The sequence below is a fragment of the Mya arenaria genome, chromosome 13, assembly GCF_026914265.1.
Source record: "Mya arenaria isolate MELC-2E11 chromosome 13, ASM2691426v1".
Lineage (NCBI taxonomy): Eukaryota > Metazoa > Mollusca > Bivalvia > Myida > Myidae > Mya > Mya arenaria.
The window spans coordinates 65,001,056-65,022,651 of NC_069134.1; the positions used below are offsets into that span (position 1 = coordinate 65,001,056).

The 21,596-nt window shown below is 36.7% G+C and overlaps 1 protein-coding gene across 4 annotated transcripts in view; it reads right to left on the reverse strand.

Annotated features, from left to right (window-relative positions):
• Positions 1-3,176: 3,176 nt before the first annotated feature.
• Positions 3,177-21,596, reverse strand: part of LOC128214587 (CD82 antigen-like) — a 64,238-nt gene continuing 45,818 nt past the window's right edge. For 2 of the 4 annotated variants that reach the window (XM_052921140.1, XM_052921141.1), the window contains exons 2-10: positions 20,230-20,469; positions 13,906-14,106; positions 11,130-11,204; positions 10,083-10,202; positions 8,530-8,632; positions 8,078-8,101; positions 6,438-6,580; positions 5,045-5,128; positions 3,177-4,566 (exon numbers count right to left, since the gene is read on the reverse strand). In XM_052921140.1, coding sequence (XP_052777100.1) covers positions 4,477-4,566; positions 5,045-5,128; positions 6,438-6,580; positions 8,078-8,101; positions 8,530-8,632; positions 10,083-10,202; positions 11,130-11,204; positions 13,906-14,106; positions 20,230-20,469 — 1,080 coding nt within the window. In that variant the 3' untranslated portion in view covers positions 3,177-4,476. The remainder of the gene's footprint in view (positions 4,567-5,044; positions 5,129-6,437; positions 6,581-8,077; positions 8,102-8,529; positions 8,633-10,082; positions 10,203-11,129; positions 11,205-13,905; positions 14,107-20,229; positions 20,470-21,596) is intronic. The other 2 variants (XM_052921143.1, XM_052921144.1) reach the window with 2 other exon arrangements.

The following is a 21,596-nucleotide window of genomic DNA, read 5'->3' on the forward strand; positions in this document are numbered from 1 at the left end:
AGGAATGCCAGAATCAGTTCAAGTAAATAAAACGTTCAGGAGCCAAAGACAAATATACATTCGAACCCCGTTGGCTCGAACTCGCTTGGCTCGATTTCCTCTTTGGCACACCCTGGATGCAAATGTCCGAGTTCTTTATACTGAAGGTTAGCATTTCCGCTTGGCTCGATCTTCTCGAGGCTCGAGGTATTTTTTCCGGTCCTTGGGAGTTCGAGCCAACGGGGGTCGACTAGATACTATAACATGAGAACCGTGAGTGGATTCTAAAGCTCGTCCGTTTTTTTCTTTGTCTATTAAGAGGCATAACTCGACACACATTTTATATGGTATGCACCGTATGTGTATGGTAGGGATGGAAGATTGAAGGTTGTAAGTGAGTTTGAGGAAAGAAGCAGATAGAATCTTCTCGCTTTCAACCCCGATATAGAACCAGAACTTGAAATAAGGATCAATTGCGTCACTTTGTGATATAGACTTACGTGCAAAACACCACGGTGCGGTGAGCAGGCCAAAACGAGAGCCGTATTTAAAAAAAAAACGCAAGAGAAAAAACGGTTATTGAAAGCTGGTAGCTAGTTTTAAAATGCATGATGGTGATTCTTATTATGTTGGTGGTGGTGGCGTTTTAAATGATGATGAAAAAAATATGGTGATGATGATGAGGGTGGTGGTGGTGGTGGTTGATGATGTTGATGCGGCTGCTGCTGCTGCTTCTGCTGCTGACGATGATGATGATGATGATGATGATGATGATGATGATGATGATGATGATGATGATGATGATGATGATGATGATGATGATGATGATGATGATGATGATGATGATTTTCGTGATTGTTACTATCCATCATATCAATACGAACAGTTGATATATCATTATAAAAATACAAACATTTTAATATGCAAACGTTATGCCATCATTATATTTCTTACAAGTTTTGAGAAAACTGTTTTAGCTGCACTTGTTTACATCAACATATAACAGCACTGCATAGAGTATTACAGTCGTCCCGATGTAAACATTTCAGTTCAAACTCCTGCAAACAAAATAAACGCTTCTTAAAGGAGAATTAAACTGTTACTCAATGATTTACTACAGTTTTATGAATACATTTTATCTAAATTTCGGTCGTTCACAATACAATCTTAAAAGGTTCAAAACATATGAAAAAGGGAAAGATAAGAGATAAAAATAGCATTAAAAACAACCGGTCTCCTGAGGGTGAAATATCCTGGTTGCTCAATTTAATGTTACATCAGAAAGCATATCAAACCGATGAGAAGGACGCGGCTTTTTATCCTCGCTATCGTACGAAGGCATACCAAAAACTAGGATGCTCTTGTTTGTTCAGGAGAGCGTTAAAGCGTGGAAACTTCAAGGCGTAATTTTAAACATACTGATTTTATTGAGAAAACTATCTCTTTTGTAATGTTGAATCATTCCGATGTTGCTATGTTTTATGGTTTATATGAAATAATGACTGGTTCATTAAGGAGTGTGTTTCCCTGTATTCGTAATTTGATTTCATCATTCATGTATACATCGACGTCATGTATTATTTATAATTACTATAATTACATGTCATTTATAACTACCGTACATGTATACAATAAAATGACACTGATATGGTGCACATACTGATATATGCAAATTTTAAAGCTAGGACATGATAATGATGATAATTTATTCAAATATTATAATGGCTTCGATGACGTTAATGATCGTGCTGCTGTTCCTGTTGCTGCTGCTGCTAATGATGATGATGGCGTTGGTGGTAAATATACTATTGGTGGTGCTGATGATGATTGATGATTATGGCGCTGCACCACTGATGATGATGAATACGACTACGGCGACGATGTGTGGTGGTGGTGGTAGTGGTTGATGTTGTGGTGGTATTGCTACTACCTCTGCTGCTGCTGCTGCTGCTGCTGCTGCTGATGATGATGATGATGATGACATACTTTTATACGAACGTCAATTTATAAGTGAGACTATATACATGTAAATTGCGAGTGAATGTACTTTAATTAACTAGGGAATAAGTGAAATACGAAAACTCGATACTCTAAAGGCATATTTTGAATAGAATCATTACATAGTGGTAAGCTTGCCTGCATAAAAATTATATAAGATTCAATGGTTAACATTTTCTTTCAAATTCAAATTATGATATATTCTCTCTTTAGTTCAAAGGATAGATTGACTTTTATTCAAGAGGTATACAAGGTTTATGAATTGATTTGACGGATTTATATTATCAATTATAGTTAAGGGTTTGCAACGTATATGTGTCATTTCACTTTCGATCCGACTCGATAGACATAAGTGATTCTCACACTATGATTTCTAAGCAGAATTATGGATGGACTAAGTCAACCAGTTATTGAATAATTCTCCCTCTTTCTGATATTCTCCATATTGATAATATGCTTAGGTAAAAACATAGAAACCGAATCAATATTTTCCAGGTAATTCCGTGACAGTGACGCCGTAAAATTACTGCTTTATGTAGACTTCTGCGTTCTGACTTCGTATTCGTATTTGTATTGTTTCTAAGCGTTCAAAGAAATACTTGCTCGTTTCCATTATTATTTCTCTTAGAAAAATAGAGTAGGCATGAAACTTTTATTTAGAATCATGGCATGTACGTAAGGACTCAATTTACGTCTTCTTCGGGCGAGAGTGGTCGAGTGGTAAAGGAGTTCGCCTATCACCCAAGAGGTTGTGGGTTCGATCCCTACCACGGTGAAAGTGGTCTAGTGATATAGGTGTCCGCCTCCCACAAAGGAGGCTAAGGAATCGATCCCCGGCAGTTAAAATTTATTTTAAGGACTCGGAACTGGTTTCTGTCCAGAAAAAAAGACTCGTGAGCGATTATTAACACTCAAGCAGATAAAAATTGAACTCTTGGTTTCAGGCACTAAGTGCTTCTTGTGCGTTTCAGAAAGGACAAAAGTTTGCAAGAACTGAACTCGGGCACACGGAAGAAAATTATAGCGAAAGAAAAACGTTTTGGCGTTTTGACCTGCAATTAAAAGAAGTTCAGTAGCAGTAACTGCCTTGCCGAAAAGATATAGATTTAAGGGAGATAAAAACAATTAATAAGTAATTGTAGTCGTATGGATTATGTCCCTTAAAATGTTCTTCATGCTTAAAGTGGACTACGTTTATCTAAATTGGTCATTTATTAACAAATTTCATGTATATAAAACTTTTCATTTCATTTTTTGGATAATATGCAACAATCAATAAAATGAATTAATGAATATATACAAGAATTAGATACAGGAGAATACGAATTTACAAGTTAATAATGTAAATTACTATAAGAGCGTAGAAGTATGTCAAATATGTGAATAAATGTAAAACTATAATGATTATAAATGTGAAATTTCATTAATTTTTAAACATGAAGTTTGGTCCCTTGCGCTCAACTCATTTCAATATGGATATTGAATATATCTTAAGAAATATATAATATATGAAAGTAAACACTATGACTGTTAGTTAGACCTAGCCTAAATGAACATTCATGTAAAACATAATGGAAATAGAAACATATTTGAAAAATATTAAAAATGTTTTGAGACTCTGAATCCTTATACTGTTCAGTAATGTAGGGAGTGATTATTTTAAACTTGATGCGAATATGGAAAAAGTAGTTTTGCAAATGAATATTGACTTTACATATTGAGACATTGTCCTAAACTGTGAGATTCTGTAACTTTGACGGTTGGTCAGTCGTAGAATTTCTATTAATCATAATTAGGCCTTATAAAATTGTCAATTAGCGTTAAATGAGCATTTTCAACTACTATAATACAAAATTAATGTACGTGGTAATATTGTTGTACACAGATTCATCACAAAATATGTAAATCCTCGTTTGAATCTTGCACACAGAATGGCTTTATATATAATTCCAGCGTATGAACACTTCACTGACTAGAATTATTCCATATTCGCGAAAAAACACTCTTTTTTCACACACATTTTCACAAATACTTCGGTGGGAATTACACAAAATAACTTGAATTCAACCTAGCGCCTTCCGTTTGGAAGACAAGAACTAATTCATATTTTCTTAAAGATCCCATTCCACGGGTCAGCTTCATCACTTTCTCTTACTATTTTGTGGCATTTATCCAGTAAGCATCTTTGTTGATCATGCTTGCATAGCACAGCTGTTTAAGGCAAACACATTTTTGCATAACTGTGCTGGAATGAACTTTGATACTTTGCCCAACTATGCCTGAAACTTACGGTAAGCCGACTTGTAAAGTGATCTCTGACGATTAATACGCAATAATCCAACTTTTCCTCATTTAGAATATACATTCCATCATTTTATCACAAAACGCACTGCGTGCACTCTTTGGAACACCTTTTTGGTATAATTTCCAAATCTCACAGCCATAAAAGGTTACACGCCACTAATAATTCCAACATTCAGGAATATTTTAAGGTACGGTCTAAACTTCCACCTCGTATTCAAAATCGTCATCATCATCTGTATCTTTGACGTTGGCACATAGGTAAAAGGCAATCACAATTCCGATGAGCTGAAACACAACATCACAAAATCAAGTTAAACAAGTACTTATATGAATGCTATATACATATTTCTGAAGATGTGAAACACCTCGAACGCGTTGCTCAAATATTTTGAGGATTAAAACAGTAATAAAAATGAAAAAAAAGAAACTTGATTGTTTATATAAAATATATTTGTTGAATGATTACTCTTTTAATATTTGCCAATAACAATTTTATAATTAGGGCAATCAACTGGAAGTCTACCACTCGAATAACGAAATACTTATATGAAGAATAATTAATTCTACGTTAAAAAAGTCCAACTAACCATTCCTAGATGTGTTTGTTTAATTGTACTATGTTATTTTGGAAAACAAAGAGTTCATGTACACACATCGCCATGACGATTTTGTTCACACCATGGTAGTAAATGAGATAGTCGAAATTGTGACGAATGAACTTTATTATTAATATTTTGTTAATTCCGACAGATTAAGTACGTACCAAAAGGACCGGCGTCGCCCCGGTCACAACCTTGATGATGATCATGTGGGTTTCCAAGTACACGAGCGCCTTGTCGTAACAGCCCTGTAACACGTGCAATGTTAAAATAGGCGCAATGGACAAAAAGGAATCATTTACGAACATCTGCATATGATGCCTAATCATGTGTACTAATTTGAAGCAAATCTTACTATGGTTCTAATTCGACACACAGACGTACAGACGTACGTACAGACTTGGGTACGGACGGGCGGACGGTTGAACAAAGGCAAATATATACGCCCTCGAGGTTATGTTTGCAAAATGAAGCATTTGTAGGTGAAATATATCCTCGATCTTTAGGAAAGGGACGGCGACTCATCGTAAAAAAATAAATTGTAGAAGTATAGGTGGTCGCCCCTCAACCAATAGGTTGTTGGTTCAATACTCTAGACCTTTCAATAAGGACAACCGGACGTGGCTATAACTTGGCCCATGTTTACGAACGATCCAAGTACGAGTGTTTACTCCAACACAGAAAGGCGAAATTCTTATTGACAAAAAACACGTTCATATTACATTATTTATATAATTTATTTGTTTAAATATAAAATAATAGCGTAATCGTTAAATGAAATTAAGATTTGATGTTTTGAGCATTGAGTCTGTACTGGACTGTCGGAACCATTGTTATATAACTCCGATTGCTGTAAAAATATATTAAATGGAGTTATACGTTATTAAGTTATACGTTATGAATAACCTTTAGTATTAATTATACTGTACTCGGATACTCACACCGGTCGAAAACATGTACTCCGGCTTCTTTTTATAAAACAAACTCGAGAAGGATTCAAATCGGTACTACATGCGTATGGTTAATTTGGTAATTCTGTTTAAAAGAACGGACCATAGTAAAGACGGTAGAGCTAAGTTAAATTAGTTTTACCAAACTGACCATGAAAATAAGACAGAGCATAGATATATTAGTCTATAACTGACCATGAAAATAAGGCAGAGCTTAGATATATTAGTCTATAACTGACCATGAAAATAAGGCAGAGCTTAGATATATTAGTCTATAACTGACCATGAAAATAAGGCAGAGCTTAGATATATTAGTCTATAACTGACCATGAAAATAAGGCAGAGCTTAGATATATTAGTCTATAACTGACCATGGTTTAGAGGCCGGGGCTAAGGTTAATAAGTGTGACATCACTAACCACGGCGTAGAGGAAGGAGGTAAGGTAAACTAGTTTGACATGACTGAACATAGAAAAGAAAACGGAGCTAAGTTAAGTAAGTTTGACATAACTAACCATGGTATAGAGGATGGAGCTAAGGTAAGTTTTTGACATAACTGAACATGACAGAGGGCAACACTAAGATAAATCAGTTCGACATTACTTACCACGGTGTAAAGGGCGGGGTTATCTTTGTGTTCCCTGTGCTCCATCGGCGGGCCGTATGCTGGCGGACCATCGTACTTGTCGTTATTTCCCTGACACAGGATCTTACTCTGCCCATCTATACAGCAACTGTCCGGCACGTATACTGGCGGGAAAATATGACAGGTGATTTATACACATGACTGGTGATTTTAAACAATCATTAATACAGGGGGTATTTGTACACTTACGGTCTGTTCAGTAAAAAAATCATTCGCATGTTTCTTTTTTTCTGTCAATCTAAATGAGGTACTGGAGGTCGAAATAGGCTTAAATTGAATTAATTTGACATTCCTTTTAATAGAAAGGGTTGTTTTAAACTATATTACTTACCATGTATATATCATAAACTCAATTTAGTGTTTAAAATTATATTTGGTTCTATGAGATAGTAGTATTTTTCAAAATCTGCTGTACTTTCTATTTGTAAATCAGCTTACAGCCGTTATTGCTATTTAGATAGTCTGGGTCAGTAGACAAAATATAATGTCAAACAGGGTCATTAAATTGCAATAACCAAATAGATGGGCTGGGGGACTGCAACTCTTCATGCCTGTTTAGTTTAGTAGATTTTAACCTTTATGAAATCTTAGAAAGAACAAAACACTGATAAAACATAAGTGCATGGAAATGAATAATGAAAGATGAATCATAGATAAGTGAAACTCAATATTTTATAAAAAAACAACATAATTTTAAACAGTGAGCAAAATGATTTGAACATAATAAAGTGATCAAATAAAAGTTGTGGTTCAGAAAAAGAGCCCGTGGTGAGTAGTAAACGCTTTGCTTGTCGAACAGTGTACAGACATGAAGAAAAAAGCTTGATCTTAATACACAAAGTATGATGCACTCCGGCTTACTCCCAAATAAGATATACCACAAAAATCCAATTGTTTTTATATACCACGCCCCATATCACCATAGCAAAAGGATTAATAAATGACAAAAACAATGGTTCGTGTGAAGGATACCGGTTTTCATTTGAAAGAAAAATGCAGAAAACATGGTATTTCTACCTTATAAGACTAAAGTAGATCACTGTAAATCTTTTAGCACTCAGCAATCATTTAATATTATTGCGTTTTCAGCTATTATATGCACGATTACAATCTTGTTATCAGTTATTAATATTTTCCATAAATGCATTATTTAAAAAGTAGTAAAAGGTGTATCTTTCAAAAATTATGTTTGTTACACATGTGTATGTATTGATTTTGAAGTGAGTGTTTCCAATTCAGTAACACTATGTCACATTTATCGTTGATTATGTAATAATTATTGATCCTTATTATAACATACTTAATTAGTAAACATGTCAATTACGTATTTTAAATCCATGCATGAAATGTGCAATGAGAAATTTATATGAACCACATGCAGCCCGAAACTGAACTAGGGGAGAAAACAGTGTTTAATACTGGTTCAAAGTTAGAATTAAGTTGTTTCCCTTTGACCATCTCGCGTGTGCTTACCCATCACATTTCAGCGGATAGTTTAAGGGATATTGGTGAAAATGGATAACAATGTGTTTCAAAAATGCAGTGTTATAGTCATGCAATCAGTTCTAAAATGAATAACATGTTAGCTTTAAACAGTTCACCTCTATTTCTCGGTTTGTCAAGATCTAAAATGAACACAAAACAATATAAGTCATATCTTCAAATGATCTCCGTAAGACAAAGCGCCAAAGTTGTGGCCTCTGTCCATTGCAGGGTACGATTAACGGTAGCAAAAACAGTCAGCAACATAGAACACCATAATATTAGAAATCAAACTGAATTATTTTCATACCCATGAAATAAATTACAAATAACGTAGATATACTAGTGATATATAATGAAGTAAACCATGTTTTTACATATAACACATCTTTTTACATCCATATTTATAAACAGAACGAAACGAGGACAACATTAACATGATGTTGTTGTTAAATGGGACTACGATATACATGTGATATATCATTATTTAGTTATTATTGGAGTGAAAGTTTTGGTGACTAAGAACGTATAGGAACTTAATTCCGCACAGTAAATAGCAATGCATACTTACATTTACCGTCGGGTTTGTATCTTTTTATCCAGACGCTCTGGTCCTTGTAGATCGCCCACGAGTAGTCGCCGTCCACGTCCCCGTGCGCCCCGCAACAACCGAGCTGCACGTAGAAATAAAGTAATAAGATTATGATTATTTTTGTATATTATCAACTAATACATTCATCTGTTTACATAATTTACCTCGCATAGCTGCAATTGAAATTGTTTTTTTTTAAGTATTTCAGATATATAGATATCATAAAGTATCTTAATGACATGGGGAGTGGCTTGCCTCTTCACCGTGCCCAAGTTTTTAATTAGGTATACAGTCAAAACTCGCTATGTCGAAGTCGTCGGGACTTCGGGGGTACTTCGAGATAAAAACATTCGATATAACCGAACTACAAAAAGGGTAAAACTTAACCCAACGTATTCGACAGAAAGTTCGAAATACCAGAACACCGAGATAACAGAGTTCGACATAGCGTGTTTCAACTCTATCTCCAATTTATAAAAATTATGATTTGCTTGCCTCATCAGTGGTACCCAGACTATTTATTAAGTATATCTCCGACTAATGAGTTTGTATTAAGTGATTGGAATGATAACTCGTTGGTTACAACGATGCCTTTACTATACTGCAAAAGCAGGGTGAGGACATACGTGACTTAAAGGGGTTCTCACATGGGTCACCATGGTTCACAACCGATGAAGACCGTCGAGTAAATGACGTTAAATTCTAAACAACTTTTCTTGACAAAAATATGAAAATATTTCTTAGCCTATAAAAGACTTTGCTATTTTTTCTGCGCCTACACAGTCATGTGAACTATTTTAGACCCGTGGTAACCCATGTGAGAACCCCTTTAAGTCACGTGATTCCTCACCCTGATAAGGCAGTTTCAGAATGTAGCTGGCAAGAAAAACAGGGCACATGTTGAGTGTATCCATATGGTCATATTTGTCTTGAGCATTAATATCGCAACAAATAGATTTATCTTATCAAAGTCAAAAAGCTTTTAACCCACGAAGCTGGGTTCAGAAATCACAGCGAACATTGGGTGTGTTTGCAATTTCGCGGACAAGACCAAATGACAGTTGACAACAGACTCGGGCAATCCTGAGATCTCCCCCTGCCATTACACTGATTGTTTTCGCGAGCTAGATCAGGGAAAATCGGTGAAAATGTAATCTTACGGGTTTTATTTGGTGTTAGGGTCAGCTGTATTTTTGTCGAATATGAGGTGAGTGCATAATTTTGCCTGAATTATTTCAGCAAGTATTATGGGTTGTTAAATACATTTATGAGAACAAAAATCATAATAAGTAATTATACATTAAAATTACATATACATAGCAGCGAATGACCATATAGCAGGCAACCACACACATGTGGAAAAAGTGAGTGATAATGGCCGAAACCTTAATTCTTTTTTAATTTTTGGAATTATGGCATACATCAGGTAAACGTTAGTAGCACCCCTACCTATATGTCGCGTTAACTAAATTATCATGTTTTTTTTACATGATTTATTTAGCCGAAGAGACGTAACACTTAGCGCCACCTACCGCCTGCTGCATGGAATCCCAGGCGTCCGTGATGAGCTTGTTGGTGGAGTTCCGCTGGACGTCCACACCATAGTTGTACATAATCGTCTTTACGAACCGGTTCTGGATACCCTCGATTATCTGGGGATGAAAGTGTATACCAATCAAACTGTGAATCAAAGACAAACTATATGGCAGTGTAAAAATGTAATTGGATGTTCGCCCTTTACCCAAGAAGTCATTACAATGGAGCTAATACAACTTGTTACGAACTAAGTGTAAGTAACATCCATTCGAAACACCCCTTACAAAAACAGTCAACCCCGTTGGCTGAAACTCGTTTAACTCGAATTCGTGGTTGGCTCGAACTGGATGTAAAGCACCTATTTCTATATATATAAGGAAAGCATGCCCGCTTGGATCGAATTTCCGATGCTCGAGCTATTTTCGCCGGTCCCTGTGAGTTCGAGCCAGCGGGGTTCGACTGTACAAACATTTGGATTGGAATGGATCGATCTGTTTCGCTCGGGCTAATTTGGATCTTAAACGGGCCTGCGTAACGTCTCTAAATATTTGTATCTTAAAACTAATATCTTTATTCAAAGCGATGTTATTTAGATGACAGACACCACTTGTCTATGGTCAGCTTTGTGTAAGTTGACACTATAGGCATAACGAGGCACATGTTCACATTTATATCGCTCATGAATACTCGCCTTTACCCTTGCCAACTGATGGAAGTCTAGGCAGTTGAGACGTTTGTCCTCATATCTTAACTAACCAATTATACCATAACTTATATACTGATTGTCAATTACTTGGTACACAAAGTCCCCCCGTCCTTGAATCGCCGTGGTACTAGTAAGTGGCGTTTGAACGGTCACCACTGGTTTCTTACCGAGACATTTCGGGTTTGGCTCTCCTCCACCATGTTCACATGTGAGTTTGAATTTGTGAGCAGTGTTTTCTACGAGTACTTAGTGCCCCCACCCACAGCGTCATAGTTTTACAGTACATGTAGTTAGATAAACATATTATCATGAACTGAGTTTCTAAGGGAATACTTACATCATCTTTGAAGATAAAACTGACACCGAAGCCGACACACAGGGTGAGCAGAACCAGGGTGAGGACCACACCGTACTGAAAGATAAAACAACACGTAACTAGAGCAAAATAAGGCTTTTGAGTACTTATTATTCATTGATTACCTTTTATAAATCGTTAATTTTGTTAACCCTGTGTAAAAATCTATGCGTAATCATTCAGGGGAAATATTATATAGTACATTTCCGTTGCAATTTTTCATTGCAGACTGGAAATAAATGACTTAGCTTAAACGTCTGTAAGGGTTTGTGGTCGGCACCCACTGCGGAAACGCAGACCCTAATTCGAGTAAGACTTATTTGTCGACGGACACTGCCCTTGCCAAATATGCATTAGCTTTCTTTTTTGTTACTAAGACTAAAATGGTTTGCAAAATTGTCAAATTTGAGTAAGACTTGTCCGACGACGGACATTGTCCTGGCAAAAGATTTCGTGGTCGACACACCCTGCAAAATGCAGAATGTTAAGAGAGGAGAGACTTATCCAACGACGATCATTGTCTTGTCAAAGGATACAATACGTAATCTATTTGTAACTAACACTAAAACGGTTTGCAAGATTATCATTAATTGCGCTTCTGAAGACAGGACGTTAAAATATCTACACTTAAACTATCAAAAATGACAGGCTTATCAAAAAATGCTCCATATCTTGTAACCTTTTTCCTGATTACATAAATATATACATTATCTAGAACCGCTTTATTTTTTACGTATTTATATGTCTCCATCGCTGTACCTATGTTTCCCGTACCTCGCCACGGATGAAGGCAGAGATAGGAAGGGAGGGCGACCACATCACGCATCCGGGGGCAGCGGGACATGAGATACATACACGGTTCTGGCATGTCAGTCAGACATTTCTGATATACGGCCAGCTCGAACGATCACTTTAATATCCGGTTTATTATGGCCTGTTCGATTGGAGAGCCATTATCTACAATTATCTTGTGTAAGTGCTTAATGTTCCGCAAAACGGATTCCTGTCAAACATTTTTGTTCGGATAGTTCTGGCTGTATTTTCCCAGTTTTCTGATAAATGGTTTTCAAGTTAGACTTCGCAAAAACTATTAAAAGGACCAATATTTCTTCACTTCTATTTGGTTACGAAATAATGGCTCAAAAAGGCCATAATTTTTCCCTGTCTAGTATTTGTTGAAGAATTATAACTAGCAACTAATGGAGAATATAACGATGATGATGCATCTTTTCGATAAACAGGCCAAATACTTCCATTTAAAAAGATAAGGTATTCCGTATAAACATGCAGAATGTGTCTCAGTAGGTTTAAGCAATATTTTGGAGTCTGCAACCAACGTTGGCTATCAAAATGGTAACACACTAAAGGTCTTAAACTAATCAAACCAATTCAAAGTTTCCTTAATACAAAATTAGGACATACTTATATATTTTAATCATTAAAACAATGTTAATAATATCTCCTTCCGAATTACTAAGACTGTTTCAGGCCGAAGATATTTAAAGGTACATTTATAGATCTGTGAAAAGCATCGCTACATTCCACAATAAAGCCAGTCGTAAACCGTCTTACACGTGTTTCCTGTTTCAGAACTTAACCGCGTTCTACCGTTATCAAGTACTAAAATACATTCAAATTAATCCAATTACCAGCTCGTGTAGCTGTCGTAACATGAAGAGTCAATTGCACTGTTAATCAATGAACTTATTTCATTGAACGGTTGCTAAGAACTCCTGAGTTTCTAACTTGGGTTTCTTTCGTTCCGCGGGCATTCATCAAAATTTAATCCCCTTTGGTATTGATCATTTTTATTTTTCCACAAGACGTAACGACTTTAATTGGCAAGCCTGGATAATTACGAAGGAGTAATAGAAAATATCAGGTTCTTCTATTTTCCTGGTTTACCTTAACGTTAGAAATTGTCTCAGACATTTATGCCAGTATACAAAAACAGGCGACTAATTAACAGGAAAAGAATATTTTTTCCTTGTTTCTATTGGAGACGCTTTTTTCTTTACGAGAATTGGTATTTTCTTAAACTTTAGGAATAAAAGGAACGTATATGGCTTTTCGAATAAATCCTTTAAATTCCTTAAATAGACATTTCTTTGACAGTTTCGAATACACCATAACCACTAAAACCACTTAAAACTTATATGCAGCACTTCCTCAGCGATCCGCAGACATCAAAATCAACAGTTGAATGACACGTATAATATCAAAGCAAACCGCTGACAAGGACGGTTCAACGAAACATAAAATACAACTACATGTACTTCTATAACCTAGTACTACTGCTAATACCTGCTACTACCACTGTTACTGCTACCACTAAAATTATCACTACCACTACCACCACTACTACTACCACTACCACTACTACCACTATCACTACCACTACCACTACTACCACTACCACTACCACTACCACTACCACTACCACCACTACTACTACTACTACTACTACTACTACTACTACTACTACTACTAGTAGTAGTAGTAGTCTACTACTACTACTACTACTACTACCAGTAGTAGTAGTAGTACTACTACTTCCACTACCACTACTACTACTACTACTACTACTTCTTATAATACTGCTTATAATAATAAAGATAGAAGTAGTTGACAAACTTTTTCTAACAAAGCATATTTTACCATCTCTCCTCACAAGCCCGAGAACAAACTGTTCTGCCCAATGTTATGGCTATTTGACGCTAGCTGTGTTGCAATGTATTCTAAAACCCAAACCACTTACAAACCCTAGGACGAACTTCTCCTGTTTCATCGTGCCGCAGCATCCACAGAAGGCGAGGATGGTGGCCGCCCCACCGCCCGCGATTAGCCCGTAGGTGATCCACTCGACGATCTTGGAGCCCATGATGGCCGACATCTCCCGTGTGTTAAACTCCTTTACCAGCAGCCACACGCCGATACCTAGAACCGCGCAACCCATGATCTGGAAGAGAGAAAAGAAACCGTATTTGTCTTCACAATAATATTTTAAATCGTATTGCCCATTCCAACATGAAGCTGTCCAAATGAACTTCCTATCAAACATTTTTGTTCGGATAGTTTTGGCTGTATTTTCCCAGTTTTCTGATAAATGGTTTTCAAGTTAAAGACTTCGCAAAAACTATTAAAAGGACCAATATTTCTTCACTTCTATTTGGTTACGAAATAATGGCTAAAAGGACATATTTTTCTCTGTCTAGTATTTGTTGAAGAATTATAACTTGCAAGTAATCGAAAATATGACGATGACGATGCATCTTTCCGATAAAGAGGCCAAATACTTTCATTTAAAAAGATAGGCGACCCGTCCGTATAGGCATGTGAAATGTGTCTCCGTAGGTTTTAGCGATATTTTTGAGCAACCAACGATGGCTATCAAAATGGTCACACACAAAAGGTCTTAAACTAATCAAACCAATTCAAAGTTTCCGATAGGAAGCTGTCCAAATGAACTTGCCCAAAGCAACACTCAATTACCCAAACCCTTTTTAACATGACCATTTTTTATCTCATTTTTTTTAACAAGACCTGTTTTCTACAGGCATTGTTCTTCATACAGAATGATGATTTAATGACGCTGGCAAAACCATTGCTATAGCAAATAACAAGTTTGTACATTTGTTTTAATATAGATTTGTAACATTTTTAATTATCTTTGCTTTGATGATTTTTCTGCATACACCCAATCTTTAATTTGACGTGCCTATTCGAGAATTCGGAATTTTTAACTTGCCATTTTAAAAAAAAAATCGCTTGAACCGGGCTCCGAGCCAGAAAAAGAAAGCTACAGAAATACGTAAATAATTAAGTTTATATATTCTTAACAAAACGAGAGAAACCCAATCCTTGTTTGAAGCTTGGCGTCTCCTTTGTATTTTCGGGAAAGCAATGACACTGGTTAGTGGTTTGGTGCCAAGATGGACAAAAGCCACCATGAGAATGACGGAGCGTGAATAGCTCATTCTGGTAATCGAAATCGAAATAAGACAATATTTCCAGTTCCTGTATTCTTATATTTTGTCCAGTTTTTATTTCGATTTCTTTGCTAAAGTCTGAATATAGATGAAAATACAGACAAACCTGTGTTAAGTGGTCACCTTTGGGAAAAGGTCAAAGTGGCTGCTTAAGACAGGTTGCCACTTAATCCCGGTCGGAAATGCCCGCCATTTAAGCTTTGTTTATTCATAGGTCGATCTTATATCTTAACAATCACCCCACATCACCATCATTATTATCATCATTATAAAAGTAATGATAAAATTGAATATAACACGTTTATACATAAGAGCGTGTTTATACAATACTAACAGTTGTGGTCTTGAGGAAAGAAAGCAAATATGATCCAAGATCAACACACTGGCCATTAAAAACGCAGGCCATTATGATCGTGTTTTAGAAAAAAAGGAAAGAGCTGGTTTTGTGCCAAGATGAACAAAACTCCAGCATTAGAACAGCATAGTGTGGAAAGGTCATAAAAGTTAAGAAATCGAGATAGGAACTGTTTCCATCATTGGCCTTCACAAAAAAATATTGCATTTATAGTTGCTTAAGACAGAATGACTTTCAAAGGAAGACTACTCAAATTTAAAAAAGAAAAAGATACCCATGCGACGGAAATGGAAATGTATAAAGTTTCACACAGTTCAAAAATCGAAACCGGTTAATTTCCACCCATACAAGAAATAAATATTTTTTTTTTCAATTTCTGACAAATGATCTATACAACATGTATGAATTTATACAGTTTTGTAGTTTTTCCAGTATGAAAATAGCACAGGGCATTCCGGGTGGAGTCATTTTTTTCAAAATGTGTTTCATTTTTTTACATGTATATATTTCTGGCTTCTTTTTGCAATGTTCTTTCAAGTACTGAATATATTACCAAATGTGAAATACAAGAACTGTTTCACTAACTTGTATCATATAAGGTTTAAAGAAGCATTTGTGCTTGGCTGCCTTTTCGGGGTAAGTAGGTTATTTCACACTTTGAATCGAGTTAGTGTGTTTAGAAGCACGCCACACCATAAACTGTCCAAGTCATTTTGTATCCAGTATCGGAGAACAAAAAAGAATAAAAGTGACCATTTTTAACGAACAAAGCCATACATTTCTCGGGAGTGGACCCTAAACACTCATAGCCATATGTAAACAATATATTTTTCGGGTTTGGTGGTAGGCGGACGACCGATCTTGTTCCCTACAAAGTGTACTCCCTCTCACGTCAAATCATAGAACCGCCCCTGGTTATCCAAGAACACACTTGATGTGCAAAAAAGTATTTACAAGACACAGAAACACACACGCTTTAAGAAGAATTTCTGACATTTAATATCGCAACGTTTTTGTTCATTTTTTATTCGTTAATAGCCCTCATAGAGCAGTGCAAGATCATTATTTTTGTCGTTTGTAGCTACAATAATTGCAACACTTTTTCCACATTTATGATAACTAGATCTGCACAAAAAGATGTGTCAAAAGAAATAATTACAAAATACAAACACAATCAGATCTGCTACTATTCTTCCAAACAAGCGAGCCAAGCCCGGGAGATCTCATTATTTCTCGTATAATAGCTGTTTCCAGTTGTGAAATGGTCGTTAATTACCGCGTATGTGACAGGGACCGTCGTGGGTCTAAATGGTTTTACTAATAGCTTTATGATACCAAATTCCGGATACTGCAATATTCCATAATTTCATTACAAGATAGTTTATGTAGAACACAATCTAGTAGGCAGAACGGTAACACATATTTTGGTAAGCCAAGACCGAGTTTCTAAGAAATTGACCGTTCCTTCTGATATGCCAAAGTGTTAATAGTTAAAACTTATTTTTTAAGTTCGATTATTAAGACAGATGAGAGCTCATATGAGTCACTCAAAAAGCAGAACCAGTTTAGATGTTTTTTGAGATGTCGTGGGAAAATATCGCTGTTGGGAATCGAATCCACAAGCTCTGTGGTGAGAGGCGTGTCTTTACCACGAACCCATTCTTATCCTACCAAGACAGAGTACGTACAACACAGGGTGAGTAACCACGTGACTTAAAGGGGTTCTCACATTGGTCATCACGGGTCACAACCGATGTAAACAATCGAGTAAGTGACGCTTATTCCAAAATCATTTTTTTTTTGACAGAAAAGAAATAAAAAAAAATCTTAGCCTATAAAGGACTATGATATTTTTACCTCTATACGTGTGGAACATTTTAGCTTTGCTTGTATTTTGTTGATGCAATTCTTGGCTAAAAGTTCAGCGTTGCATCGTTCTACAAAATTCCGTCAAGTTGAAACTTTGGCTAAGGATTGCATTATTAAAACACAACATGGTTCTCCCGTTATTCATCGGAACGAGCTTACAGACCGTGGCCATCCTGCACGGAGAACATGATTAGCTGCTATGTTTTATTGCCGTACTTTTATGTTAGTACAAACAAAACATGTGTCCTCCAACAGACATAAACTTACTGCAAATTTGATTTGTCTGTTTTCATGATGAACACCAATCATGGGGGCCGTCTCAATATTTCAGGCGTTACTTCAATCACGGGGGGCGTCTCAATATTTCAGGCGTTACTTCAATCATGGGGGGCGTCTCAATATTTCAGGCGTTACTTCAATCATGGGGGCCGTCTCAATATTTCAGGCGTTACTTCAATCATGGGGGCGTCTCAATATTTCAGGCGTTACTTCAATCATGGGGGGCGTCTCAATATTTTAGGCGTTACTTCAATCATGGGGGGGGGGCGTCTCAATATTTCAGGGGTGACTTCAATCATGGGGGCGTCTCAATATTTCAGGGGTTACTTCAATCATGGGGGGGGGGGGCGTCTCAATATTTCAAGCGTAACTTCAAACATGGGGGACGTCTCAATATTTCAAGCGTAACTTCAATCATCGGGGGCATCTCAATATTTTAGACAATACTTCATCATGGCGGCCGTCTCAATATTTCAAGCGTAACTTCAAACATGGGGGTTGTCTCAATATTTCAAGCGTAACTTCAATCATGAGGGGGGGGGGGGGGGCGTTTCAATAAGTCAGTCGTAACTTCAATCATAGGAGGGGGGCGTTTGAATAGTTCAGTCGTAAATTTAATCATGGGGCGAAACTATAGTTTAGTCGTAACTTCAGTCGTGGGGCCGTTTCAATAGTTCAGTCGTAACTTCTATCATGGTGGTCGTTCTAATAGATCACTCGCCACTTCAATCATCTTAAATCTGAATAAACGTCACGAATGGCAACCCATTGATTTGCTTTATTTCCTCAACTTTGTGTTCATTTTCAATTCTGGTTAAAGTTCAATTCACTATACAGCAACTATACAGCAACATAACGAAACTATGACACTAAAATCATTTTAATGCACGAGAAAGACTTTTATTGAAATGGCCCTTGGATATCAGGCAGAGGACGAGTTGTTGAAAACGCCGGATTGTTTAACAATGTGTCGGCTGATATTTTTTTGGAATTGGTCAAATAAAAATAAAAATGCCAACATGGGTAAACGCAATTAATTCCCATTTAATATTTTATAAATATTCTCAGCAGTATTATGGAAATTGGGAACAAACAAAAGTAAAAATATGTTTACGAAGTACAACACAATGATGATTGGTGCATATCATTAGAGCTTTTTGCAGCAATCTTACCTTAAAACTTGGCTAAAAACGCTTTAGCCAGATTTTAAGGCAAACGTGCTGCAGAAAAGGGACACAGTGTAAATTGTGTAGGGCTGTGAAGAATTGGAACAGTATGAATGCCACAGAAAATATTATGAATTGGGCTTAATTAAGTTATATTGCGTTTAAACTGCAAACTACGTATGTCAAATTTGCATAAATTTGGGGGTGTACACGCTGTTGTTGCTTATGTGCGTCTTGTTAATGGTAACTTGTGTTTTGGTTTCTTGTGGACCCCACAAGCTTTTACCAAACGACAACTTCGTCGACATCAATAGCGTTGACACTGGTTCAGCGCTTTGGCAATACCCCGATGTGTTTTCGCCAAAATAAGAAAAATACATTATTAAAGAAGCTAAAATGATGGCTACTTTGCGGTTAAAAGCATTTTTTTTCTTTCGCTGACGGAATAAGTGACTCCTCAGTTCTTACAGGCAACTGCGTACTCGTACAAGGCAATAAACACCCAGTATGTGTGAAACTATAGTTTAGTGTTTTCTAGAGGTATAATTGAATTACAGGAACATTTCTTTAAGAAGGAAATCGAAGTCGATCTATACTTGTTCTGATGTAAATAAGGGTTGGAGCCGTCAATCTAAGTAAAGACGGGTGATCAAACTCACACAAAATAGAGAGAGAGCCAGCCGAGATTGCGAACGCAGATAGGCGTCAAAAAATGAATATTTAATAGATTAACAGCTTCCGTAAATGTTGGACTGTGTCGGGGAATTGATGCTAGAATTGTAGGGAACTTAAACCAGTCTTATAGTGATGGAAGATATCGGTGCGCTCCACACGTTCTTAAGTAAAGTAATGAATATTTCACAGTTCTGCCGTGATTAAACAGGCTGCGAGGCTCTAATTGGGATTTAATCACAGCTAGTCAGATAACCTGATTGGGAAGATGCAGTTAAACTAAGCTGTAGATCAATATACATGTCGTACCAAATGCTATTTTTGAAGAAACACAACTTTAAGACCAAACATGTGAAAAAAGTTCGCAAATTGATATGGGCTGATAGATAATAGACAATCTAGCTTTCGAGAAAATTGTGATCCTAAACAAACATTGGTTCAAAGTTTTGAGCAAGATACTAGTAGATGCCCACTCGTCGCCAGCACTATAAACAAGTGATACTATATTTATAATAAATTATAGTCGAAAACCGTTGGCTGGATATAAAAGGGACCGGCCAAAAAACTTTGAGCCTCATGAATGTCAAGCGAAATGGGAATGTTCACAAAGAGTAAAAACAAAATCTGTCCGATCAAACGAGAAAATCGAGCCAAACAATATCGAACCAACGGGTTTCGACTTACGTCAAAAGACATGCGCATAAGAAGACAAAAGTAAATTTTAAGAAACAACAATCCATCCCCTTCCTTACCAGTATGAACACATTGTAGCACTGTAGAATCATCTTCAGATTGGCTATACAGCTTTCCTCTGACGTCTGTTTCTTGCGGGCACGGCTATTTGAGCGCCCGTAGCGGCCCTTGCAGCTGCTAACGCTGCTGCGCTTGCCAAGGCTGTGGCGGTCCTTCCGGTCACGTGTTCCATTTCCCCATTCCTTCTCGTAGGGCTCGAAGTGGTTGTTGGCCATCGCCGGCCGCTTCGCCGTTAACGGCTGAAATAACACAAACGACGAATTGTTTATACGTAATGATGTGCATAAATATATGCAATTATATAGAAATCCGACCCTAACCCGAAAGGCTATGGTCTTGAGTCCAACCAGCTAGAGGTAAATTGCCTTGGACTGTTATCAAGACATTAGTACTCGTGTCTACGCAGAAAACGAGATCTAGAGTGATTGATATCAGCCTTTAGCTGTCATCAAGTCGAATTCAAATAAAAAATAATTATACATAATTACAATATCATTACATTCGCGTAAAATGCAACGATCTACGTTTGGCTTAAATCGCCATTAAAACGTCTTTGTTGTTTGAAATATTTTGATATTCGGCACGCGGAGACTGTTATTAAAAAGTTGTATTTACATTTCACGACTATTTTCAACACCAATGACTAATATTTGGACTTTAGAATTGCCTTTATGAAGTTTGTTTACCATATATGTGTTTTGCCTTTATACAACAAACCTTTGTTTACAGATACTTGTTATCGGTTTTGGAATATTTCAGGAACATGATAATAACAAAATCACGATCTGCTGACATTCTTTGTTTGCATTTATTTCCCTGCCCAATCCTATGACAAAAGCTAAACTCTTCCATTGGCTAAAGAGAATTAGATTATCCGCGGAGGTTGGGAAAAGCCTTTCACGAATATCACATCCAAAATATGAATTAGATTGTTTGGCCCGATGGACATCGATCACCTATTTCTTGGGGAGGCTAATAGATGGTTCCCCGCATTTTATTATACAGCGGAAATTAATAGGGGACAAATTAGCTGACAAATGCTTTTACGAGGTTCAATACACCAGTTAAAGAGCCCAATGCCCTAAAGGGTCGTTTCCTTATAATGTCCAGGAATGCTCCTGAGACTTACGTGGACCGGGCAACAATTTATGTCAAGGGAGCCTTACTGGTTAATCCGACTTTCTTAAGCATTCGGAACTCCTCAGCCATTTCCCATCAAAAACTAACTCGCGGATGTATATGGACGGTTTAAAATGTAAGAAATCTTAACAGTTTAACTACGCTGCAAGTAGATCGCGTAGTGATTTCAATTTAGCAGTTAAACTTTAATTCATTGGCAATCAATTTAACCTTAGTATTTCAACAT